The sequence below is a fragment of the Schistocerca cancellata genome, chromosome 8, assembly GCF_023864275.1.
Source record: "Schistocerca cancellata isolate TAMUIC-IGC-003103 chromosome 8, iqSchCanc2.1, whole genome shotgun sequence".
NCBI classification, from domain to species: Eukaryota; Metazoa; Arthropoda; class Insecta; order Orthoptera; family Acrididae; genus Schistocerca; species Schistocerca cancellata.
Genome location: NC_064633.1, coordinates 103,126,595 through 103,153,685, shown reverse-complemented (window position 1 = coordinate 103,153,685; position 27,091 = coordinate 103,126,595). Strand labels below are relative to the sequence as shown.

The 27,091-nt window shown below is 40.3% G+C and overlaps 3 protein-coding genes across 9 annotated transcripts in view; 1 reads left to right on the top strand and 2 right to left on the bottom strand.

The window, feature by feature from the left end:
- Positions 1–27,091, bottom strand: part of LOC126094852 (uncharacterized) — a 207,027-nt gene that overhangs the window by 47,927 nt on the left and 132,009 nt on the right. The window lies entirely within an intron of this gene.
- Positions 1–27,091, top strand: part of LOC126094849 (uncharacterized) — a 154,032-nt gene that overhangs the window by 22,519 nt on the left and 104,422 nt on the right. The window contains exons 1-2 of one of the 6 annotated variants that reach the window (XM_049909458.1): positions 8,021–8,293; positions 9,828–10,068. The exons of 3 other annotated variants lie outside the window; for them this stretch is intronic. In XM_049909458.1, coding sequence (XP_049765415.1) covers positions 8,080–8,293; positions 9,828–9,952 — 339 coding nt within the window. In that variant the 5' untranslated portion in view covers positions 8,021–8,079 and the 3' untranslated portion in view covers positions 9,953–10,068. Of the gene's footprint in view, positions 1–8,019; positions 8,294–9,827; positions 10,069–27,091 lie in introns of those variants that run through there. 2 more of the 6 variants (XM_049909459.1, XM_049909462.1) reach the window with 2 other exon arrangements.
- On the bottom strand, positions 113–26,543 carry LOC126094851 (uncharacterized). Of its 2 annotated transcripts, XM_049909467.1 has the most exons (3): positions 26,271–26,543; positions 24,625–24,712; positions 113–265 (listed from the first exon to the last, which is right to left on the bottom strand). In XM_049909467.1, the coding sequence occupies exons 1-3, from the start codon at positions 26,482–26,484 to the stop codon at positions 229–231; spliced, it is 339 nt and encodes a 112-aa protein (XP_049765424.1). In that variant the 5' UTR covers positions 26,485–26,543; the 3' UTR covers positions 113–228. The 2 variants fall into 2 exon arrangements, with proteins under 2 accessions (XP_049765424.1, XP_049765423.1); XM_049909466.1 differs by lacking the exons at positions 24,625–24,712; positions 26,271–26,543 and adding an exon at positions 1,921–2,192 and having other exon boundaries at positions 113–353.

Here is a 27,091-nt window from a genome sequence, read left to right as displayed (position 1 = left end):
AAAACTGGAACACTTATAACAGTTTGGAATTTATGCAATTTTTCCATATTTAGTTATTACCTATGCGTGCACTTAATCTTAAATTTATAGGACATCGAGTAATAGACACATATGTTTGCCACAAAGTACAGTGGTGCTTTATTTTCTCCACATGAGTGCAGGGTACAGGACAGTGGTAGCAGCTCCAGACTGCGCCTCTGCAGTGTGGTGCTCCCTCAGCAACAGCGACTACTTGCTGTGTGCAGCTCTGCGGGCGGCGCCTGACCTGGCAGGGGGTCTGCTTCCAGCTCTGGACGCAATGTGTCGGCTGCCTGCACGTGCATGTTTCATGTGGCCAGCCCGGGCGTGAGCACCTGCTCAACAATAAACCAAAAATATGATGTTCCTCTGACACCTGCGTACCCTCCTGTCTCATCAGAAAATGTTAGTAGGCTTAACAAAAACTTCCATCCACAGTTGACACAGATACTAACCTTAAATTTTGTAAGTATACAACACACTGAAGAATTGGATCACACACAGCTTGTTCTTCTGACAGGTTTCCTTCGGAGTAATTGCTGCTTTAAATATCACGAGCACTGCTCTATGCTAAAACTTTTGTTTCTAGCATATCCAGCTATACACAGTGTAGCTTTAAGTGGATATTTTATACCATAGTGATCTGATATATACAGGGTGATTTTCATTAATGTTTAAAAACTCTCAAAGCGGAGTATAAGACTCAGAGACAAGAAATTTAATACAACATACATGGAACCAAAAACGTCAGCAAGTATCCTAAATGTGGTTGACGAATTTTGCACATGTTTCATGACCAGTTTATGTGCCTCCCCACAGGTGCAGTGGTAGTGGTCAGTACTAAACACTGCTCTGCTAGCGTACTACGTTTTCCTAATGGTAGATAGATTCACCATAGTCTTGTAGTGCCACTACCATGAACACTACAGTATCACAATGTATAATGCAAGAATAAACGCAAAATAACCTTGTGGAGCGAAGTGTAGAAGTGCCACTAAAGTTTGGGTAGGATAGACTGATCCAGCCACTGCACTTGCATTAAAGTATGTATCCCCTGGTACCATCACGTGTGCTACATTTCTCATCCACTTGGTTGGGGGATTTCCTGAAATTTACGAGCATATGTGTCTCATGTCAAATTACTTATCTCAGAGTCATCTACGTCACTTTTGGTTTCGTAAACGGTAATATGAATCACCCTGTATCTATATTATCGCGATGATACTCAGACAGGTATAAGCTATGTACCTGTGATAACTTCAATTCCATCATTGCTAAACATACCTCGTGGTAGAGGTCGGTAGTATGCACACATCTTAAGCTGTAAGACTTGTGGCATTTCGATGCTAAAACTCAGTTTCTGTAACTTGCTCTAAATATCACTCCAGAAACATGTCAAAGCGCTTAAAAAACTGTGGCAAGAAGACATCATGATATCTCACTGACGGTCACTAAGAATCTTCGAAACATATGATTAACGTTTAACCATATTTCAGTCAACTTTCAACTATTTTTCTAAACTTGTGTGTTATCGTGGACATATTGTTCTACCAGAAAGCGTAACTGCAGTAATTTTCATTCTGATTTCAAACAAAGGTTAAATGACAGGCAAATAAATGATTAGCTCATAAATGAATAGTGTGTGCTGCTCAAAACACATCATGCGTATTTAATGTATGCACTAATGGTATAATACTACAAACAAATATCCTCGAACCAGCTGACTCGTCTAGAGACGAATGTCTTAAGCGTTTGAAGTTTCAGAATAATGTGTATTATCAACTAGGAACTAAAATCTACAAGAAAGTACACTCAGAATCGTAGTCTACACCATAACCTGATGTCGTTAATGCTACGGCAATTAGCCCCTTGCACTGCCTGCACGCCTCAGCTGCTGTTTACCTTTGGCTGCCCGCCTGCTCTCTCCACTTAGACCCTCCTCATCACCACTGTCGTCAGCGTCGTCGTGTGCTGAGCCGTCGGCGTCGTCGTCATCAGCGTCTGTGTTCTCGGCTGCTTCATCCACCGCTTCATCTTCATCGTCTGCAACAGCGAACGGCGTGCAGTACGCCACGAGTAACACTCCAGCGATCAGCAGGACTAGGGACGCCTTCATGGCTGCAGTGGCTTCTACTACGCTGGATGCCTCAATACAAGTGACACTAGTGAGCACACCGACCTCCTCTTATACGGCGAGTCGGACACTTATCTCCCAAATTGTGGCACGCAAGGACAGCTACTTAGTGTGTACTTCAAAAGCGCGATTGGCCATATCGTCGTTATAACTTTTTGTAACAAGCGACAGTGCGGAACTGAGTCGAACACCTTTCGAAAGTCGAGAAATATGGCATCACCCTGGGAGCCGGTATCTAGACCCTGTTGTACATCATGTACAAAGAGGGCCAGCTGTGTCTCGCATGACCGCTGTTTCCTAAAACCGTGTTGGTTTCTGCAGATAAGCTTCTCAGAGTCTAGAAAGATAATTATGTCTGAACACAAAATATGTTATATGATTCTACAACAAATCGATGCCAGTGAAATTGGCTGATAAATATGTGCATCAGATTTTCTACCCTTTTTGTAGATTGGTATGACCTGGGCCTTCTTCCAGTCCCGTGGAACTTGTCGCAGTTATGATAGATGACGGATAAGAATGGTGCTATATTTGTAGCATAGGAAACATAAATCTAACGGGAATACCGTCTGGGCCAGATGCCTTCCTGGGGTCTAAGGATCTTAACTGCTTTACAATCTCAGATACACTAAACACTATGTCAGCCATCCTTGCGTTTGTAAGATAATTGAAAGGGGGAATGGTGCTGCAGTCCTCTATCGTAAACAAGTTGCTGTAAGCTAGGTTTAGAATTTCATCATCATCATCAGTTATATTACCTGTACTGTCAGCAAGAGAAGGTATTGAAATATTTGAGCGTTCATAGATTTTACAGACGACCAAAATTTTTTGGAGTAATTTTTGTAATCTGCAGATAAAATATTGCTTTCAAATTTGTTAAAGAGTCTCTCATTGTCCTTCTGACAGCTGCTTTTATGTCGCAAAATTTCTGTTTGTCAGCGGGGAAGTGACTACGTTTAAAACGACTGTGATAAATTCTCTGCTTTCTCAGCAACTTACTAATCTGTTTGTTGTACCAAGGTGGATCCTTTTCCTCCCCTATACTTTTTCTGGGCTTATACTTCTATATTCTTGATAAATGAATATCAAGGTTAGGAATGATCTGTCTGAGAATATCAAGATATATTGTAAAAATAAATTGCTTAAGGGTGAATTAAAAGCAAAACATAGGTAAGGAAACCATCCTCCACAGACTGAAGAATATAGAGGGGTGTGTTGTACATATGTGTATCGTTGTTTTAGAGAAATGTATTGACAGCATCATAAAAGAGCGTGTAACACCTGGCAAAAGACAAAGGTTTCACAAATGTGACCTAGGTATTATTGGTACAGACAATAACGAATTAAATTTTAAGGCACACAAAGGCAGTTCACTTGTCATCCTTTCAGAACTGCATATATTACTAAAACTCTTATTAAAAGATGATCAAATGTTTAAGATTCCTAAAGCTCCCACTGGTAAATACACAGACGAAATTAAGGGGAATGTAATAATTCCTGTTCCAATTTTTACTAACATTCATTGAAGAACTGGTTAGGTATCAACTCAATCGATAATAAGCTTAGAGTTAATTCAAAAATACATAAGATTGCGCTTCCCTATGAGCAATTTTCAGTTACATTGATTGCACTTGTCACTTTGTAAGTCAAGAATCGAATCAGATTACTACTGAAAACTACAGAATGACAAATAGTCACATATTAAAAACTGCAACAGAACTGATTCAGGTCACCTTAGAGGTTACAACTCCAGCAGCTATATTCTTACCGTTAGAGCTTAGCAATCCATATGCAAATGTACCAGTTGAAGAAATAATTAACAACATCAAAAATAGTCGACCGACTTTCAAGAAAATGAATAACTAGCAAATTGCATTGGTATGTGATCAATTCAGTCAATTTCGTCTCAAAAGTATTTTGTATTCAGTTTGACCTTCAGAAGATAGCGAAATGGCTTAGGAATTAGTAATCACCTTGCAGGGACACTAGCAAACATTATCATGGATGATTCAGAAAATTAATTTTTCCACGTAACAACTATAAACGCTACCTTGATGACATGCTCATACTTTTCAGTAGCAGTACAACATAGATTGAACACCTACACAGTAACTTAAATGAGCTACTTCCTAATATTAACTGTTTTATGTAGGTAGAAGAAAATAATTCTATAAGCTATCTTCTTTTTGAAGATATCCAAACTTAATGAATGACATACTTACAACATATTTAGGAAACTAACAACCACAGAAGCAATCATACATGTGTCTTCATTTCATCCCATATCCTTTTAGTGTGCACTTTTCATGCCATGATGACACGTTCAGTTGATTACGCGTATCTGTAGAAAGTATAGACAGTGAGAATAGCATTTTACGTCACGTAATTGTGGACAATGGGTCTGACCTTATGGCAGGAGAAAAGGTTTACAAAACACAGATTTGATTAAAAGAGAAATGCAGACAACAAGTGATAAGGCTACAGAAAATAAGAAATAAAGGCAACCCTAGGTCTGTAATGATGCCATATTTAGGCAAAGATCCCTGATAGAATAAAACAGGTTTCTGTATTGGTACTGCTAAAGTGGTTTTTCAAATAAATAATGAGGTAAGGGAAATTGTTAAGGCACAAGATAGAGAAAGAAGACGTATATGATAAATCAGAGGTGTCTAAAATCATCTGTGGTCTATATGATGAAGAATACGTAGACAAACAAGAAGGAAGCTTACGATAAGATTCAAAGAATGCTGTAATCCCAGACATAAAGCTGCTTTGAGTGACTACTTTAAAACACATGAACTTACAATGGGGCACACTGAAGAAAACATGAGATACCTTGTATAAACTGAAAAAAGGTGTTGTTATAGAAGTAGAGATATATATTAATAAGAAGACCCCCTGTAAAGAAGTGAGAGACCTTAAGAACACAAAGTCCTTTGGTAACCTTTGTAATGTATTTGCCATTATGCACAAGTAATTCCACATATTGCGTATGGTCAAGTTAGGAATTGTAACAACTGTTCATTTCGGCCTGTGAGAAGCTGTATGTTTCCATGTATTCTGCACGGCAGCCTAATAAAGAGAAATGGCAGATGGATCCAATCGTTTAACCATTGCCACCGCCATAAATGTGTAACTTTAAGTGGTCTTCAGGGTCAGTGCATCCACCACGCTCGCTGGTTCCTGGCATATGATGGGAGATAATACACTGGGCTGTTAGAATGCGCACTTACCAAGGTGCGATGATTGCATGAGGGAATGTCTCCTTCAGTTAAAGGGGTGGTGGTTGGAAGTTTTCTGTAGGAATCGGTAGAATCTGGTCTCAGTGGGTGTTATGGAAATTGACCTGCTAGACAATTATCTTCTTTTTATGCCCCAATACCCTACAAAATAAACAAATAGGTTCACTTTTGCTGGTGCTCTGCAGAAATCTTGAAATTTCATTGGAGAGGTGGTCGCAATAGCGGCAAAACATATCTAGAGATTGTACAGCGCTCGCAATCATTACTGTCGTTGCTGGATGACTTGGAGCTTCTCCTAAACCTGAGAGAGAAGTTAGAACTGCAGTTTTAGACACTCTGCTCATGCTCCATGAACGACGGTCTTGCTGTCATCCTCACGGGCGGCACATGATAAAAGGGACCAGTACACTACAGATCTCCGCCCACAGCCGGCGCGCACGGAATCGAGTGATGGGCGTTTATCTGCTAAGATTCGGGTTGCAATGCTTTCTCGTGGAGCAGTTTGCGGGGCGTGGTATGTGTTAACTTCGTAGAGTAAGTCGTAACGGTAATTGACTACTGCAATTAGTTTTTCGAATTACAGTATACATTAGGCAGTTGTGAAGAATGTTTGATTTCCGAGTTCACTTTTCGTTAGAACTTTCCGGTATTCTATCTTGTTGAAAGTTTTCTCACTTGAATGCTCGTTAATGGATATAAACAGCTACTTTTATAAGCCGGTATTTTCATTTAACAGAAAGTCACCACCTTTAACTAAACTGTGCTGCTGTGAAGTGGTTGACCAATGTATTTCATACACAAGTATGTACATTTAAAGATGTTACCCCTGTTAAATTCAGAAGTTAATAAGTAGTTATCCTTTACGCAACTTGTTTACTGTCTTTTATAAGGAAACTTGCATGATTGCATAGAGAGCTTCATTTCATTTTCTGATCACAGATACTTTAATTTTGCATTCTCGGCATATGCACACTGCAGCCAGAACCACCCCACCTCACACTTCCTAAACGTGAAGTTGATTTATAAGCAGCCAAGGAAGATTCAGGCTACATGGAATGGCATTTATAGCATATTACTCAATGACAAACTAGGTCTGATTGTTAATATCGATTTGCATCACACACTGCCTGTAACTGCCGAGCTATGCAATACATTGCAGTAGTAAATTAGTAAACTAATAAAGTAGAAGGATAAGACGGAAAAGATTAAAATCTTATTTTATTTTATGAGGAAAATCAGGAATTCTAGATGTAGACTCGGAATATACGAATTGTCCTTTCAGCTAAATGTCTAAGATGAGCAATCAGGTGTTTTTAGAATGAGCATGCGAGCCTCATGTGTCACGTTCTAAATAGGCGTCAAGACGAGTATATAAAAGAGATGAAAGACTAGCCGAATATGCGTAGCGACAAGTCTCACTGCCATTTGTGGCGGTTAGATTGCCAGCAACGTGTCGATAGACACCCTACTGAAGGCTCATAAGAAGCACTTCTGCTGTTATACCCTTGATAACTGGGTTGCCAATTGCAATATGCTAATCAAACACTGCAGTTAATGGCACAGATGTCTTTAGGAACGAACAAATTTCCAAAGGCATAACTGACCTTCTGCTCTGTCACCCACAGAGCATGTCTGGGAAGACGAAAGCTTCGAGACCGACACAGCAAGGATTTCATTCAAGAGATCCGTGAAAAATGCGTTTGGTGTCTGGTTGCTTCCGAGCCACAACGTATAAAATAAAGTGTCAGTGTCTGTAGGGATCACACGTCTTAGTGATGTTGATAATGAGTATTAGTTCAGGATGGAAACAATGTTTAATAATTAATACCCAATATGTGATGAACGACGCCTCAAAGTCAGATAAACATCGGAGTGGAGACACGTGATGTATCCCATCGTATTTGGGTCAGACCATATACAAATAGCGTGATTAATAAAGAAAGAAAAATGGAAGGCTATGACGGAAGTGATAACCGGCTAATGGTTCTCACTGTTGCTAGTTTTGTGTGCATGGGAGAAACGATGAAAGAAATCAAAAAAAATCACTAATGTGGAAGGTAGCTGCTTGGCACCAATCGTCGATATTGAGGTTCACAGTCTACCTACCTGTAATAATCTACAGTAAGGAGAATTTAGAGAAACTCTTAACAAGTGGATAGGTTTCATAAGACAAATTTGTGCTTCATGTTAAACAAATCCAAAGCTTATTGTTAATTATTGGTAAAATAAAGTAACGATTTGCAACATAAGGTAACAAAGTATGATGGGAAAACGTTGTACACTTTTAACTAAATCTGGACAATTGTTATGTAAGGCAACGAGAACAATGAACAGATTAATAGTAGATGAAAGTCTTATTCGTTTTTAAATTAGTCGTTATTCTAAGTCAGTGCTGTTATATGCACTTGACCATACGAAGAAGACAATTTCATAATTCAAGTTACTTACAATTGCTTACAATCACCTTAAGCATCAAGGTTGCATACCAAGTCCCCCAAGATATTTGTGGCAGTGAGTTATGACGACGATATGGCCAATCGCGTTTTTGAAGTACACACTAAGTAGCTGTCCTTGAACGCCACAATTTGGGAGATAAGTGTCCGACACGCCGTATAAGAGGAGGTCGGTGTGCTCACTAGTGTCACTTGTATTGAGGCATCCAGCGTAGTAGAAGCCACTGCAGCCATGAAGGCATCCCTCGTCCTGCTGATCGCTGGAGTGTTACTCGTGGCGTACTGCACGCCGTTCGCTGTTGCAGACGATGAAGATGAAGCGGTGGATGAAGCAGCCGAGAACACAGACGCTGATGACGACGACGCCGACGGCTCAGCACACGACGACGCTGACGACAGCGGTGATGAGGAAAATCTAAGTGGAGAGAGCAGGCGGGCAGCCAAAGGTAAACAGCAGCTGAGGCGTGCAGGCAGTGCAAGGGGCTAATTGCCGTAGCATTCACGGCATCAGGTTCTGGTGTAGACTGCGATTCTGAGTGTACTTTCTTGTAGGTTTAAGTCCCTAGTTGATAATATATATTATTCTGAAACTTTAAACGCTTAAGACATTCGTCTCTAGACGAGACAGGTGGTTCGAGGATATTTGTTTGTAGTATTATACCATTAGTGCATACATTAAATATGCATGATGTGTTTTGAGCAGCACACACCATTCATTTCTGAGCTAATCATTTATTTGTCTGTCATTTAACCTTTGTTTGAAATCAGAATGAAAATTACTGCAGTTACACTTTCTGGTAGAACAATATGTCTATGCCTACACACAAGTTTAGAAAAATAGTTGAAAGTTGACTGAAATATGGTTAAACGTCAGTGAGATTTCATGATGTCTTCTTGCCACAGTTTCTTAAGCGCTTTGACATGTTTCAGGAGTGATATTTAGAGCAAGTTACAAAAACTGAGTTTTAGCATCAAAATGCCATAAGTCTTGCAGCTTAAGATGTGTGCATACTACCGACCTCTACCAGGAGATATGTTTAGCAGTGATGGAATTGAAGTTATCACAGGTACATAGCTTATACCTGTCTGAGTTCCATCGCGATTATAAAGAAACAGGGTGATTCATATTACCGTTTAGGAAACCAAAAGTAACGTAGATGACTCTGAGATAAGTAATTTGACATGAGACACATATGGTCGCAAATTTCAGGAAATCCCCCAACCAAGCGGATGAGAAATGTAGCACACGTGATGGTACCAAGGCATACATACTTTAATGCAAGTACAGTAGCTAGATCAGTCTATCCTACCCATACTGTAGTGCCACTTCTACACTTCGCTCCACAAGGTTATTCTGCGTTTATTCCTGAATTATACAGTGTGATACTGTAGTGTTCATGGTAGTGGCACTACAAGACTATGGTGAACCTATCTACCATTAGGAAAACGTAGTAAGCTAGCAGAGCAGTGTTTAGTACTGACCACTTCCACTGCACCTGTGGGGAGGCACATAAACTGGTCATGAAACATGTGCAAAATTCGTCAGCCACATTTAGGACATTTGCTGACGCTTTTGGTTCCATGTATGTTGTATTAAATTTCTTGTCTCAGAGTCTTATACTCCGCTTTGAGAGTTTTTAAACATTAATGAAAATCACCCTGTATATATCAGATCACTATGGTATAAAATATCCACCTAAAGCTACACTTTGTATAGCTGGATATGCTAGAAACAAAAGTTATAGCATAGAGCAGTGCTCGTGATATTTAAAGCAGCAATTACTACAAAGGAAAACTGTCAGAAGAACAAGCTGTGTGTGATCCAATTCTTCAGTGTGTTATATACTTACAAAATTTAAGGTTAGTATCTGTGTCAACTGTGGATGGAAGTTTTTGTTAAGCCTACTAACATTTTCTGATGAGACAGGAGGGTACGCAGGTGTCAGAGGAACATCATATTTTTGGTTTATTGTTGAGCAGGTGCTCACGCCCGGGCTGGCCACATGAAACATGCACGTGCAGGCAGCCGACACATTGCGTCCAGAGCTGGAAGCAGACCCCATGCCAGGTCAGGCGCCGCCCGCAGAGCTGCACACAGCAAGTAGTCGCTGTTGCTGAGGGAGCACCACACTGCAGAGGCGCAGTCTGGAGCTGCTACCACTGTCCTGTACCCTGCACTCATGTGGAGAAAATAAAGCACCACTGTACTTTGTGGCAAACATATGTGTCTGTTACTCGATGTCCTATTAATTTAAGATTAAGTGCACGCATAGGTAATAACTAAATATGGAAAAAAGTTGCATAAGTTCCAAACTCTTATAAGTGTACCAGTTTTCGGGTGTAAACGAGATATGCGGCCAGATATTATACTACCTGTATCATAATATTATCTGTGTATGTTGCACAGTGATGTGAATGGCAGTTTGGATTTCTTCTTATGGAGTCATAATCTACAGTATAGAGTGCTGACCTGAAAATGTGGCCTTTGTCTAGACAATCATTACTCAAGGAGTAACTTATAACGCTATTTGAGAAAGTTTTTAAAAAATATGAAGTACAAAATAATCAAATTTTGCAATTGGAACCAGGGGAATACTGGAAAGAATTTAGGGCCAGAGCTACTTCTCAAAGTTTTATAGCTTTGTTCAACGAAAGTATACTACATATGACATGGATGTGACCAAGACCAATGAGGATGTGAGCCTCAATCTGATAGTCAAGAGATGTGTGCCAAAGAACATAAAGTATAATCATTATGTCAGATATAATCTCGAAAACAAGTTGTCTCAGGATCTCAGCAACACTACTTACTTTCTGAGATGTATGCAAAGACTTCAACGATCTTCTGCTGACTGCTGTTTGGGACAGCGTCTGCTGATTGCACTTTTACTACACATGAACTAATAGTCCTGATAAATGATACACCTTTTAACCAAGTACCTATCACTAATACTCAATTCAAAAGCAATAACAAGTGAAGGATTACGCAATCCGCCTAGTGACCATGTGGTAGAAAATGCCACAATATGTGAATAACTGTACAAAGAAAAATTCTTAACATAGCGGCAGATAAGAACGCCTTTGAATAAGCGGTAATGCGATATGGCCATCACCTCCGACTGTACTGGTAAATGAAGGAGAATCAAATACTATACCTCAGACATGGCTCATAACATGTCTCTTTGAACAAAGCAAGTTAAGTATGAATACAAATGAAGGCCTACTTAACACCCTGAAAGATTGCATACGGAGTATTGTACCAAGCTGCGAAAGGTTTCCTGGAACTTCACCATAATGCAGATCGGTTCTCACCGGTGGTTATCCTAGTTACTGCTCGCACTGAAGTTGACCCTTCACCTGTGGTAGAGTGGGAGGTCGCCCCGGGGCGAAGCAGGCGGCGAAAGACTTCCCAAGCGGCAGCACGTAAGGTCTCCCCGGTTTGTCTGACAAACAAGTTCCAGGTGATCTCTGTGGCTGACATTTTCAGTGAGCCAGATTCTGTCGCCTGTACTGTTTTAGAGGAAGCCACTCAGCCTGCAAGTTCTGGGCAATCGCAGAGGGTGGGATTATTGGTAGTTGGGATCTCCAATGTTAGGCGCGTTATGGGGCCACTTATGGGCTTGGCTGACAAGATGGGCAAGAAAACCAATGTGCACTCCGTGTGCATACCGGGTGAAGTCATTCCAGATGTGGAAAGGGCTCTCTTGGATGCCATGAAGAGCACAGGGTACAGCCAACTGCAGGTTGTTGCTCACGTTGGTACCAATGATGTGTGTCACTTTGGACCAGAAGAGATTCTCTCTTGTTTCGAGAGGCTAACAGAAATGGTAAAGGCTGCCAGTCTTGCTAGCAAGATGAAAGCACAGCTGAGGATTTGCAATATAGTCGATATGACCGATTGCGGAACTCTGCTACAGAGCCCAGTGGAGGTTCTGAATCAGAGGCTCAGACGGTTCTGCGACCGTGTAGGCTGCAGATTCCACGACTTGAGCCAAAGGGTGGTTGGGTTTCATGTTCCGCTGAATAGGTCAGGTGTCCACTACACGCAGGAGGCGACTACACGGGTAGCGGGCCTGTGTGGCGTGGACTGGTCAGTTTTTTAGGTTAGAGGGTCTCGGGAAAACACAAGTAGGGCTTCAGTCACAAAGGGTGCAGGCTGAACATAGGAAGAACGTAGATACAGGAACCATTGGTATATCGTTTGTTAATTGTCGTAGCTGTGTTTTTGAGAGTACCAGAGCTCTAAGCACTAATAGAAAGCACTGATGCTCAAATTGTTATAGGCACTGAAAGCTGGCTAAAGCCGGACATAAGCTCAGCCGAAATTTTTGCGAAGAACCTAACGGTGTTCCGAAAGGGCAGGCTAAACACAGTTGGCGGTGACGTGTTTGTTGCTGTCAGAAGTAGTTTCTCTTGTCGCCAAACTGAAGTAGAAACTTCCTGTGATTTGGTATGGGCAGAGGTCACTGTTGGCAACCGGAATAAAATAATAAATTGATCGTTTTAACGACCTCCCAATTCTGATGATACAGTTGCTGAATGGTTCAAAGAAAACTTGAGTTTGATATTAAACACATACCCGACCTATACGATAATAGTTGGTGGTGACTTTAATTTACCCTCAATATTTTGGCGTAAATACATGTTTAATTCCGAGGGTACGCATAAAATATCATCTGACATTGTGCCTAACGGATTCTCTGAAAATTGATTCGATCAGTTTGATCATGAGCCCACGCGAAGAGTAAATGGTCGTGGAAACACACTTGACCTCTTAGCAACAAAGAATCCTGAGTTAACAACGAGCATCAAACCCGATTCAGGGATTAGTGACACAGGTGTCGTGGCGAGATTGAACACTGCAATCCCCAAATCCTCGAAATATAAGCGAAAAAATATATAGTCACTTGAAGCCTTCCTAAGAGGCAATCTCCACTCATTTCAAATCAATAATATAAGTGGAGACCAGATGTGGCTGAGATTCAAAGAGATAGTATCGGCAGCAATTGAGAGATTTATGCCAAATAAATTAACAAACGACGGAGCTGATCCTCCTTGGTACACAAAACGGGTTGGAACACTGTTGCAGAAACAACGAAACAAGCATGCCAAATTGAAACAGTCCAAAAATCCCCAAGATTGGTGATCTTTTACGGAAGCACGAAATTTAGCATGGACTTCAATGCGAGATGCCTATGTTTCCACAACGAAACTTTGTCTCGAAACCTGGCAGGAAATCCAAAGAGATTCTGGTCATATGTGAAGTATGTTAGCGGCAAGAAACACTCAATGCCTTCTCTGCCCAATAGCAATGGAGATACTATGGGAGACAGTGCTGCCAAAGCAGAGTTACTTCACAAAAGAAGACCAAGTAAACATTCCAGAACTCGAATCGAGAACAGCTGCCTAATTGAGTAACGTAGAAGTAAATATCTTCGGAGTTGTGAAGCAACTTAAATCAGTTAATAAAAGCAAGTCTTCTGGTCCAGACTGTATACCAATTACTTTCCTTTCGGAGTGTGCTCATGCAGTAGCCCCATACTTAAGAATCATATACAACCGTTTGCTCGCCGAAATATCTGTACCCAAAGACTGAAAAGTTGCACAGGTCACACTATTATTCGACAAAGGTAGTAGGAGTAGCCCACTAAATTACAGGCCCATATCGTTAACGTCGATATGCATCGGGATTGTAGAACATATATTGTGTTCGAACATTATGAATTAACTCGGAGAAAACGGGCTATTGAGACATTCAACATGGGTTTAGAAGGCATCGTTCCTGTGAAACACAACTAGCTCTTTATTCACATGAAGTGTGTAGTGCTATTGACAAGGTATTTCAGATCGATTCCGTATTGCTGGATTTCCAGAAGGGTTTTGGCACTGTACCACACAAGCGGCTTGTAGTGAAATTGCGTGCATATGGAATATCGTCTCAGTTATGTGACTGGATTTGTGATTTCCTGTCAGAGAGGTCACAGTTCGTAGTAACTGACGGAAAGTCATCGAATAAAACAGAAGTGATTTCTGGCGTTCCCCAAGGTTGTTGTTGTTGTTGTGGTCTTCAGTCCTGAGACTGGTTTGATGCAGCTCTCCATGCTACTCTATCCTGTGCAAGCTTCTTCATCTCCCAGTACCTACTGCAACCCACATCCTTCTGAATCTGCTTAGTGTATTCATCTCTTGGTCTCCCCCTACGATTTTTACCCTCCACGCTGCCCTCCAATACTAAATTGGTGATCCCTTGATGCCTCAGAACATGTCCTAACAACCGATCCCTTCTTCTGGTCAAGTTGTGCCACAAACTTCTCTTCTCCCCAATCCTATTCAATACTTCCTCATTAGTTATGTGATCTACCCATCTAATCTTCAGCATTCTTCTGTAGCACCACATTTCGAAATCTTCTATTCTCTTCTTGTCCAAACTATTTATCGTCCATGTTTCACTTCCATACATGGCTACACTCCATACAAATACTTTCAGAAATGACTTCCTGACACTTAAATCTATACTCGATGTTAACAAATTTCTCTTCTTCAGAAACGCTTTCCTTGCCATTGCCAGTCTACATTTTATATCCTCTCTACTTCGTCCATCATCAGTTATTTTGCTCCCCAAATAGCAAAACTCCTTTACTACTTTAAGTGTCTCATTTCCTAATCTAATACCCTCAACATCACCCGACTTAATTCGACTACATTCCATTATTCTCGTTTTGTTTTTGTTGATGTTCATCTTATATCCTGCCTTCAAGACACCATCCATTCCGTTCAACTGCTCTTCCAAGTCTTTTGCTGTCTCTGAAAGAATTACAATGTCATCGGCGAACCTCAAAGTTTTTATTTCTTCTCCATGGATTTTAATACCTACCCCGAATTTTTCTTTTGTTTCCTTTACTGCTTGCTCAATATACAGATTGAATAACATCGGGGAGAGGCTACAACCCTGTCTCACTCCCTTCCCAACCACTGCTTCCCTTTCATGTCCCTCGACTCTTATAACTGCCATCTGGTTTCTGTACAAATTGTAAATAGCCTTTCGCTCCCTGTATTTTACCCCTGCCACCTTTAGAATTTGAAAGAGAGTATTCCAGTCAACATTGTCAAAAGCTTTCTCTAAGTCTACAAATGCTAGAAACGTAGGTTTGCCTTTCCTTAATCTTTCTTCTAAGATAAGTCGTAAGGTCAGTATTGCCTCACGTGTTCCAGTATTTCTACGGAATCCAAACTGATCTTCCCCGAGGTCGGCTTCTACTAGTTTTTCCATTCGTCTGTAAAGAATTCGTGTTAGTATTTTGCAGCTGTGGCTTATTAAACTGATTGTTCGGTAATTTTCACATCTGTCAACACCTTCTTTCTTTGGGATTGGAATTATTATATTCTTCTTGAAGTCCGAGGGTATTTCACCTGTTTCATACATCTTGCCCACCAGATGGTAGAGTTTTGTCAGGACTGGCTCTCCCAAGGCCGTCAGTAGTTCCAATGGAATGTTGTCTACTCCGGGGGCCTTGTTTCGACTCAGGTCTTTCAGTGCTCTGTCAAACTCTTCACGCAGTATCGTATCTCCCATTTCATCTTCATGTACATCCTCTTCCATTTCCATAATATTGTCCTCAAGTGCATCGCCCTTGTATAGACCCTCTATATACTCCTTCCACCTTTCTGCTTTCCCTTCTTTGCTTAGAACTGGGTTTCCATCTGAGCTCTTGATGTTCATACAATTGGTTCTCTTATCTCCAAAGGTCTCTTTAATTTTCCTGTAGGCAGTATCTATCTTACCCCTAGTGAGATACGCCTCTACATCCTTACATTTGTCCTCTAGCCATCCCTGCTTAGCCATTTTGCACTTCCTGTCGATCTCATTTTTGAGACGTTTGTATTCCTTTTTGTCTGCTTCATTTACTGCATTTTTATATTTTCTCCTTTCATCAATTAAATTCAATATTTCTTCTGTTACCCAAGGATTTCTACTAGCCCTCGTGTTTTTACCTACTTGATCCTCTGCTGCCTTCACTACTTCATCTCTCAAAGCTACCCATTCTTCTTCTACTGTATTTCTTTCCACCATTCCTGTCAATTGTTCCCTTATGCTCTCCCTGAAACTCTGTACAACCTCTGGTTCTTTCAGTTTATCCAGGTCCCATCTCCTTAAGTTCCCACCTTTTTGCAGTTTCTTCAGTTTTAATCTACAGGTCATAACCAATAGATTGTGGTCAGAGTCCACATCTGCCCCTGGAAATGTCTTGCAATTTAAAACCTGGTTCCTAAATCTCTGTCTTACAATTATATAATCTATCTGATACCTTTTAGTGTCTCCAGGGTTCTTCCATGTATACAACCTTCTATCATGATTCTTAAACCAAGTGTTAGCTATGATTAAGTTGTGCTCTGTGCAAAATTCTACCAGGCGGCTTCCTCTTTCATTTCTTAGCCCCAATCCATATTCACCTACTACGTTTCCTTCTCGCCCTTTTCCTACACTCGAATTCCAGTCACCAATGACTATTAAATTTTCGTCTCCCTTCACTGTCTGAATAATTTCTTTTATTTCATCATACATTTCTTCAATTTCTTCGTCATCTGCAGAGCTAGTTGGCATATAAACTTGTACTACTGTAGTAGGTGTGGGCTTCGTATCTATCTTGGCCACAATAATGCGTTCACTATGCTGTTTGTAGTAGCTTACCCGCATTCCTATTTTCCTATTAATTATTAAACCTACTCCTGCATTACCCCTATTTGACTTTGTGTTTATAACCCTGTAGTCACCTGACCAGAAGTCTTGTTCCTCCTGCCACCGAACTTCACTAATTCCCACTATATCTAACTTTAACCTATCCATTTCCCTTTTTAAATTTTCTAACCTACCTGCCCGATTAAGGGATCTGACATTCCGCGCTCCGATCCGTAGAACGCCAGTTTTCTTTCTGCTGATAACGACATCCTCTTGAGTAGTCCCCGCCTGGAGATCCGAATGGGGGACTATTTTACCTCCGGAATATTTTACCCAAGAGGACGCCATCGTCATTTAATCATACAGTAAAGCTGCATGCCCTCGGGAAAAATTACGGCCGTAGTTTCTCCTTGCTTTCAGCCGTTCGCAGTACCAGCACAGCAAGGCCGTTTTGGTTATTGTTACAAGGCCAGATCAGTCAATCATCCAGACTGTTGCCCTTGCAACTACTGAAAAGGCTGCTGCCCCTCGTCAGGAACCACACGTTTGTCTGGCCTCTCAACAGATACCCCTCCGTTGTGGTTGTACCTACGGTACGGCTATCTGTATCGCTGAGGCACGCAAGCCTCCCCACCAACGGCAAGGTCCATGGTTCATGGGGGGGTTCCCGAAGGTAGTTATCTATATAAACGATTTTTGAGACAATGCGAGCAGCCGTCTTCGGTTGTTTGCAGATGACGCTGTCGTTTATCGACTAATAATATCATCAGAAGACCAAAATAAACTGCAAAACGATTTAGAAATAATATCCGAATGTTGCGAAAAGTGGCAATTGAAACTAAATAACGAAAAGTGTGAGGTCATCCACATGAGTGGTAAAAGGAGTTCGTTAAACTTCGGTTACTCGATTAATCAGTCTCATCTAGAAGCTGTAAATTCAACTAAATACCTAGGTATTACATTTACGAACAACTTAAATTAGGAGGAACACATAAAGAATGTTGTGGGGAAGGTTAACCAAAGACCGCGTATTATTGGCAGGACACTTAGAAAATGTAATAGATCTACTAAGGAGACTGCCTACACTACGCTTGTCTGTTATCTTTCAGAATACCGCTGCGCAGCGTGGGATCCTTACCAGGTAGGACTAACGGAGTACATCGTAAAAGTTTAAAGAAAGGCAGCACGTTTTGTATTATCGCGAAGTATGGGAGAGAGTATCACAGAAATGATACAGGATTTTGGATGGACATCATTAAAAGAAAGACGTTTTTCAGTGAGACGGAATATTATCACTGAATTCCAATCACCAACCTTCTTCTCCGAATGCGAAAATGGTTTGTTGACACCGACGTTCATAAAGGAACGATCACCACGATAAAATAAGGGAAATCAGAGCTCGTACAGAAAGATATATGTGTTCATTCTTTCCACGCGCTATACGAGATTGGAATAATAGAAAATTGTGAAGGTGCCAGATGAACCCCATGCCACACACTTGAATGTGATTTGCAGAGGATCCGTGTAGCTATAGATGTAGTTTGTAGTGTGAGAATAGTCATCAGAATGTAATGTCAATTCAGTTACCTAGAGTCCATGAGCAAATTGCGACACTAGTCGTCCAGAACAGAACATATGGAACTCACGAGATGAGAAGATAGCAAAACTAAGGACAACACTTTGTCCACTATAAAACAAAGCCCATAAACACGTGACACAGTACATGCTGTTTTGTGACTGGTCCATACTCAGCGTCTGCAAAGTATAAGTTTGTGGACATGCTATCACTCGAATAGTCAAAGACTGGAATGCATTAAGCAATCGATAGTTCTGGTAGGAAAAGCTTTTGAACAGACTTGCGAGCATGAATTCATGTAAGAATCGATAAATTGATCATTGAAATTTTAAGGAAAAGCTTTCATCAAACACCCCTTAGATTTACAACAAATCTCGAATGCTATTTTGCAGGGTGGTCAGCATTCCAGAAATGATAACTTAACCTCCAGCCTGCACCTAAAAGAAACACAATAATTATTGAGTAATTACACTAACATATAATGGACTGATACTCTAATAGCAGTGTATATGTTCATGGGTCCATATCATCACAAAATCATTATTTTAAATAACTGTACTCTTAGTAAATAACATTTCCCGAAAAGAGTAAAAATTATATGGCATCATTACCTAATTTTTAAGAAAGCAGACCTTTTTGTGGCTCTCCTCCTGAATTTGTTACTTAAGCACCAAACAACCTAACCTATTACACTTTTAATATCAGTCTGCTGTCGAATGAGTGGATGTAAATTATGTTAATGACATTGTTTACAGTATTGTTCCGTGTAGAAAACGATGCATGGATGGGACTTAGAATGGGATTAAGAGGCTGTTTCTAGAATAAACTGTTTCTTCAACTCTAGTTACTCATTGTTCACAAACAGAATCACGGAGTACAGAAGCAACTGTTTTGCGCCTGCCAAGGAAAACATGATTGTGGAGACCTCAGACAGAAGTATGGCTTAGATTTCAGTCCTACATGATATCTTCTCGAGCCATGGCAGTGTAGGACGTCTGCAGTGCACTAACCACTGGCGGTCACTCCTAATATTAACATTTCAATCAACATTTTGGCAGTTAGCACCTCACCCTGTCTTGAGTGTCTGCAGTATTAGTCCAGTGGGAATGCCATAGAGCATGATTCTTTGATATGCTATTTGTGTAGTGTGAGTGCCCACCATTTTGCTGATAAAGATAGCAATTCCATTCAAAGCATGACCCATTCTCATGTGTGACCTCACATTATCTCATAGTGATCATCTTGTACTCATATCTCAACATGAAAATATTTGTAAAGGCTGCTAGTACACGTTAAATGAAGACACTATTAGTAGCTACATGTAACAAAGTAGAAGTAGATCATCGCAGCCTTAATAAACACAAATTTTTTCCTTGACGTTTGTAGTAATTGTAAGACAAACAGTGCCAAAACTCCAGGATAATGACATTCACTTTAATGAATATATGCAACAATTAAAATACTGCCTCAACAAAGCAAGGAATATATTACAACAATATTGTAAACTTACACACAATTTAATTTACGTCAATTTTTACATTATTACATATTCAGAATACCTAATATGTTATTTGCACTTTTCAGCTCAGATAATACCTCTTAGTTGTCACTGTTCTTAATTATCCCTTCTACCGAATTAGTGATGTCATCATACATTTATAAACTCTACAAATAATGAATAAAGAATGACATGCAGTCAGAAGTTCGATACTCAACAGAAAGTTTTTCAAAAGGCTATTAATAGCATATTCACTTGCCAATTTCCACTTTATATTTCTGTCCACTCCAGAAGATCGAAAAATGTAATTCAGAATTGATGCTTTGCAGGATCATTCAGAAAGATAGTTCTCCACACCGAACTGTGTATACAACGCCAACAGCGAAGATCATGATACATTCCTTAAATTTTATCCTGAATAGTACTAAACTTTTACAAAACATCTATGCATACCTTGAATCATGCTGAAATTGACTATGAGGACTCAACACAAGCTATGTAGCCTTAACTTACAACATGGCATAAGGGACATTGGTATAATTTGACCTGCATTCTGGCAAAGCCATCAACAAAGTTGTCAAAGTACTTTGTGCTGTTAGGCTCTCTCTGGACATTAAGTATCTTTTATGTTGGGTTTTCAGATTGTTATCCATCTCTGCCTCCTCCAGAAGATTAATCTGAATACCTTTTTCCACTTCATGAAATATTTCCATGTTTTTCAATATTCCACATTGTATTTTCTAGTTTTGTCACTCAAAGAAGATTTATGCCTGGGTTTACAATGTTCTTTAAATCTTATGTTAAGCTTCATTCCTGTTAGGCTATGTATTCCTGGTCACAAAGGCCACAAGTGATTTTTTACACTCTTGAGCTATCATAAACTGATAGCAATATATACTCTTACCTGAATAGTCAAGATTATATAAGCATTTAGCTCATGGAATTTACTGTGTAGTTTTTGAATCTGTGTTGTACTACTAGTGGTTACTGATTGTTATAGTGTGACAAGAATTGCTGATGCTACAAATTTTTGTTATTTTAATGCCCTGCAAGAAAATGTACAAAGAACTGACTCGCAAATGTATTATTATATACTTTTTAATGCCATGTGATGAAAAGTTATGAGCGTTTGGATAATTAGTAACTAATTAAGGCAATTGATCAGAATAATAAGCAAGCTGCAGGTGACGAGTTCTGATAATTATGTAACTTGCAACAGTTGTGGAATCTTACACCTAATATGTGCTGAAAATTCAGATGAACATACCTGCCTTCTTTCACATTTATAGCACCTTTATTCAGATTAACATACCATTATTTAGTAACATTTTTGATGTAATAGTAACCAAATAAAAGACCTTAAAAGTCTGGTTGATGATGTTTGATCCATAACTGTGCTGTGTCTCTTATGAAATATACGTGAACATGTCATGCATTTCTACATCTACATCTACATAAATACACCGCTAGCCATCAAGCGTTGTGTGGCGGAGGGCACAATTCGTGCCAAAGTCATATTTCTCCCCCACCCCCCTAACCGTTCCACTCACGAATCGTGAAAGGGAAAAACGACTCTCTGAACCCCTCAGTACGAGCTCTTATTCCCCTTATCTTTGAATGATGATCACTACGTGGTTTGAAAGTTGGTGGTAATAATATATGCTCTACATCCTCAGTGAAGATTGGATTTCGGAATTTAGAGAGCGGAACCTTCTGTTTAGCGTCTCGTCTATCTGCAAGTGTGTCCAACTTCAAACTTTCTATGAAATTTATAACGCTCTTGCGATGGCTAAATGTACCAGTCACGGATCTTGCCGCTTTTCTTCGGGCCTTCTCAATCTCTTGAATCAGACCCAACTGGTAAGGGTCCCATACAGACGAACAGTACTCTAAGACTGGACGAACTAACGTATTGTAAGCTATTTCTTTTGCTGAAGGACTGCATCGCTTCAGGATTCTACCAATAAACCGCAATATAGAGTTCGCCTTACCCGTTACTTGTGTAAACTGATCATTCCATTTGAGATCATTTCGAAAAGTCACACATAGATACTTGACTTATGTTACCGCCTTGTTACACGAAGTAAATTACACTTTCTAATATTGAGAGATAACTGCCAGTCATTACACCACTCATTTCTTTTCTGCAAGTCCTCATTGATTTGTTCACAACTTTCGTGTGATACTACTTTCCTGTAGACTACAGCCTTATCGGCAAACAGTCTAAGGCCGCTGTCAATACCATCAACCAAATCGTTTATGTAAATCGTTAAAAGCAGAGGACCTATTACGCTGCCCTGGGGTATACCTCAAGTTACTCTTGTTTCTGTTGAAGCTACCCCATTCCGGGCGACACTTTCTAATATTGAGAGATAACTGCCAGTCATTCTATCCAACTGCATATGTCATTGGATACACCGTAAGGGCGTACTTTTTGTAGCAAGCGACAGTGCGGAACTGAGTCGAACGCCTTTCCAAAGTCGAGAAATATGGCATCAGCCTGGGAGCCGGTATCTAGACCCTGTTGTACGTCATGTACAAAGAGGGCCAGCTGTGTCTCGCATGACCGCTGTTTCCTAAAACCGTGTTGGTTTCTGCAGATAAGCTTCTCAGAGTCTAGAAAGATAAAATATGTTCCATGATTCTACAACAAATCGATGCCAGTGAAATTGGCTGGTAAATTTGTGCATCAGATTTTGTACCTATTTTATAGATTGCTATGACCTGGGCCTTGTTCCAGTCCCGTGGAACTTGTCGCAGTTCTGATAGATGACGGATAAGAATGGTGCTATATTTGTAGCATAGTAAACATAAATCTAACGGGAATACCGTCTGGGCCAGATGCCTTCCTTGGGTCTAAGGATCTTAACTGTTTTACAATCTCAGATACACTAAACACTATGTCAGCCATCCTTGCGTTTGTTAGATAATTGAAAGGGGGAATGGTGCTGCAGTCCTCTATCGTAAACGAGTTGCTGTAAGCTAGGTTTAGAATTTCATCATCATCATCAGTTATATTACCCGTACTGTCAGCAAGAGAAGGTATTGAATTATTTGAGCGTTCATAGATTTTACAGACGACCAAAATTTTTTGGAGTAATTTTTATAATCTGCAGATAAAATCCTGCTTTCAAATTTGTTAAAGAGTCTCTCATTGTCCTTCTGACAGCTGCTTTTATGTCGCAAAATTTCTGTTTGTCAGCGAGGAAGTGACTACGTTTAAAACGACTGTGATAAATTCTCTGCTTTCTAGCAACTTACTAATATTTTTATTGTACCAAGGTGGATCCTTTTCCTCCCCTATACTTTTGCTGCGCTTATACTTCTCTAGCACGTGGTGAACAATACCTTTAAATTCCGACCAAAGATGCTCAATATCTTTGTGTCCCGTGGTGATTGGAGCTGACGATGAAGATATTCATTAATGACAATTTAATTTGCTTTCCCAAAGAAGAACAACGACATTACGGTCGCTAATAGCTTGTTCTAGATTAACTTCCTCAAAAAGTTCAGGTCTGTTTGTCGCCAAGATATGTAATATGTTCACATCTCGAGTTGGTTTTCTAACCAATTGCTCAAGGTTGTATGTTGAGAGCGCTCCTAGAATAAATTCATACGAATCTTAGCTTCTGCCCCCTGTGATAAACGTGTAATTTTGCCAGTCAATGGATGCTAGATTAAAGCCTCCACCTATGGATAATTCGGATATTTACTTCCTATGTACTCAAGACTTTCCCTGAAACGTTCTGCGACATTTATTGAAGATGAGCCGTGCGGTTCTGGCGCTGCAGTCCGGAACCGCGGGACTGCTACGGTCGCAGGTTCGAATCCTGCCTCAGGCATGGGTGTGTGTGATGTACTTAGGTTCGTTATGTTTAAGTAGTTCTAAGTTCTAGGGGACTTATGACATAGGATGTTGAGTCCCATAGTGCTCGGAGCCATTTGAACCATTTTCGTTGAAGATGCTGGTGGTCTATATAAACATCCTAATACAATGGTCAATCCTTGTCTGGTTGACAGCTTTATCCAAAGTATTTCACAGTCCGGCCCATTATCGATCTCAACTGTGTTGAAACAGCTATTAACTGCAATGAACACACCACCTCCTATAGCATCAGTCCTATCCCTCCTACCTAATACAATATTTTCATTGCTACTGTTTATTTCGGAGATTAAATCGGGGATTTTTCTACAGACATTTCGACAAGATAAACTACTTCTGACAGCAACAAACACGCCACCGCCAACCGTGCGTAGCCTATTCTTTCGGAACACCGTTCGGTTCTTGGCCAAAATTTCGGCTGACCTTATGTCCGGCTTTAGCCAGCTTTCAGTGCCTATAACGATTTGAGCATCATTGCTTTCTATTAGCGCTTGGAGCTCCGGTGTTTTCCCAACACAGCTAGGACAATTTACAAACGATATACCAATGGTCCCTGTATCTACGTTCTTCCTATGTTCAGCCTGCACCCTTTGCGACCGAAGCCCTACTTGTAGTTTTGGAAATGTTATAATAATTAAAAACCATAATATGTGCAAGTACTACAAGGACTTCTGTACATGTATCTTCAAAACCACTGACTTAGTAAGAGACTGGTGTGTATACCCTAGCGCTCTATACTGTAGATCATGATTCCATAAGAAGAAATACAAACTCCCATTCACATCACAGTTCCCATTCACATCACAGTGCAACATACACAGATAATGATATAACGTTGGTAATATAATATCACGGCGAATATATTGTTTACACCCGAAAACTGGAACACTTATAAATTTTTTGAACTTTAGCAACATTTTTCCGTATTTAGTTATTACCTACATGTGCACATGATCTAAAATTTATAGGACAATGAGTAATAGACACATATGTTTGCCACAAAGTACAGTGGTGCTTTATTTTCTCCACATGAGTGTAGGGTACAGGATAGTGGGAGCAGCTCCAGAATGCGCCTCTGCGGTGTGGCGCTGCCTCAGCAACAGCGACTACTTGCTGTGTGCAGATCTGCGGGAGGCGCCTGACCTGGCATGGGGTCTGCTTCCAGCTCTGGACGCAATGTGTCGGCTGCCTGCTCGTGCATGTTTCATGTGGCCAGCCCGGGCGTGAGCACCTGCTCAACAATAAACAAAATATATGATGTTCCTCTGACACCTGCGTACTCTCCTGTCTCATCAGAAAATGTTACTAGACTTAACAAAAACTTCCATCTACAGTTGACACAGATACTAAAATTAAATTTTGTAAGTATATAAAACACTGAAGAATTGTATCACACACAACTTGTTTTTCTAACTGATTTCCTTTGGAGTAATTGCTGCTTCAAAGATCAAGAGCACTGCTCTAAGCTATAACTTTTCGTTTTAGCATATCCAGCTATACAAAGTGTAGCATTAAATGGATATTTTATACTATAGTGATCTGATACATAAACAGGGTGATTTTCATTAATATTTAAAAACTCTCAAAGCGGAGAATAAGCCTCTGAGACAAGATATTTAATACAACATACACGGAGCCCCAAACGTCAGCAAATATCCTAAATGTGGTTGACAAATTTTGCACATGTTACATGACCAGTTTGTATACCTCCCCACAGGTGCAGTGGTAGTGGTCAGTACTCAACACTGCTCTGTTAGCGTACTACGTTTTCCTAATGGTAAATAGATTCACCATAGTCTTGTAGTGCCACTACCGTGAACACTACAGTATTACACTGTATAATGCAAGAATAAACGCAAAATAACCTTGTGGAGCAATGTGTAGATGTGCCACTACAGTGTGGGTAGGGTAGACTGATCTAGCCACTGCACTTGCAATGAAGTATGTATCCCCTGGTACCATCACATGTGCAACATTTGTCATCCACTTGGTTGGGGGGTTTCCTGAAATTTGCGACCATATGTGACTCATGTCAAATTACTTATCTCAGAGTTATCTACGTCACTTTTGGTTTCCTAAACAGTAATATGAATCGCGCTGTATTCTTATAATGGGGATGAAACTCAGGCAGGTATAAGCTATGTACCTGTGATAACATCAACTCCATCATTGCTAAACGTACCTTCCTGTAGAGGTCGATAGTATGCAGACATCTTAAGCTGCAAGACTTATAGAATTTTGATGCTAAAACTCAGTTTCAGTATTTTGCTGTAAATATCACTCCTGAAACATGTCAAAGTGCTTAAGAAACTGTGTCATGAAATCTCACTGACGGTCACTAAGAATCTTCGAAACGTATGATTAACGTTTAACCATATTTCAGTCAACTTTCAACTATTTTTCTAAACTTGTGTGTTGGCATAGACATATTGCTCTACTAGAAAGCGTAACTGCAGTAATTTTCATTCTGATTTCAAACAAAGGTTAAATGACAGACAAATAAATGATTAGCTCAGAAATGAATAGTGTGAGCTGCTCAAAACAGAACATGCTTATTTAATGTATGCACTAATGGTATAATACTACAAACAAATATCCTCGAACCACCTGTCTCGTCTAGAGACGAATGTCTTAAGCGTTTGAAGTTTCAGAATAATGTATATTATCAACTAGGGACTTAAACCTATAAGAAAGTATACTCAGAATCGCAGTCTACACCAGAACCTGATGCCGTGAATGCTACGGCGATTAGCCCCCTGCATTGTCTGCACGCCTCAGCTGCTGTTTACCTTTGGCTGCCCGCCTGCTCTCTCCACTTAGACCCTCCTCATCACCGCTGTCGTCAGCGTCGTCGACTGCTGAGCCGTCGGCGTCGTCGTCATCAGCGTCTGTGTTCTCGGCTGCTTCATCCACCGCTTCATCTTCATCGTCTGCAACAGCGAACGGCGTGCAGTACGCCACGAGTAACACTCCAGCGATCAGCAGGACTAGGGACGCCTTCATGGCTGCAGTGGCTTCTACTACGCTGGATGCCTCAATACAAGTGACACTAGTGAGCACACCGACCTCCTCTTATACGGCGTGTCGGACTCTTATCTCCCAAATTGTGGCGCTCAGGGACAGCTACTTAGTGTGTACTTCAAAAGCGCGATTGGCCATATCGTCGTCATAACTCAATGCCACAAATATCTTGGGGGACTTGGTATGCAACCTTGATGCTTAAGGTGATTGCAAGCAATTATAAGTAACTTGAATTATGAAATTGTCTTCTTCGTATGGTCAAGTGCATATAACAGCACTGACTTGGAATAACGACTAATTTAAAAACGAATAAGACTTTCATCTACTATTAATCTGTTCATTGTTCTCGTTGCCTTACGTAACAATTGTCCAGATTTAGTTAAAAGTGTACAACGTTTTCCCATCATACTCTGTTACCTTATGTTGCAAATCGTTACTTTATTTTACCAATAATTAACAATAAGCTTTGGATTTGTTTAACAGGAAGAATAAATTTGTCTTATGAAACCTATCCACTTGTTAAGAGTTTCTCTAAATTCTCCTTACTGTAGATTATTACAGGTAGGTAGACTGTGAACCTCAATATCGA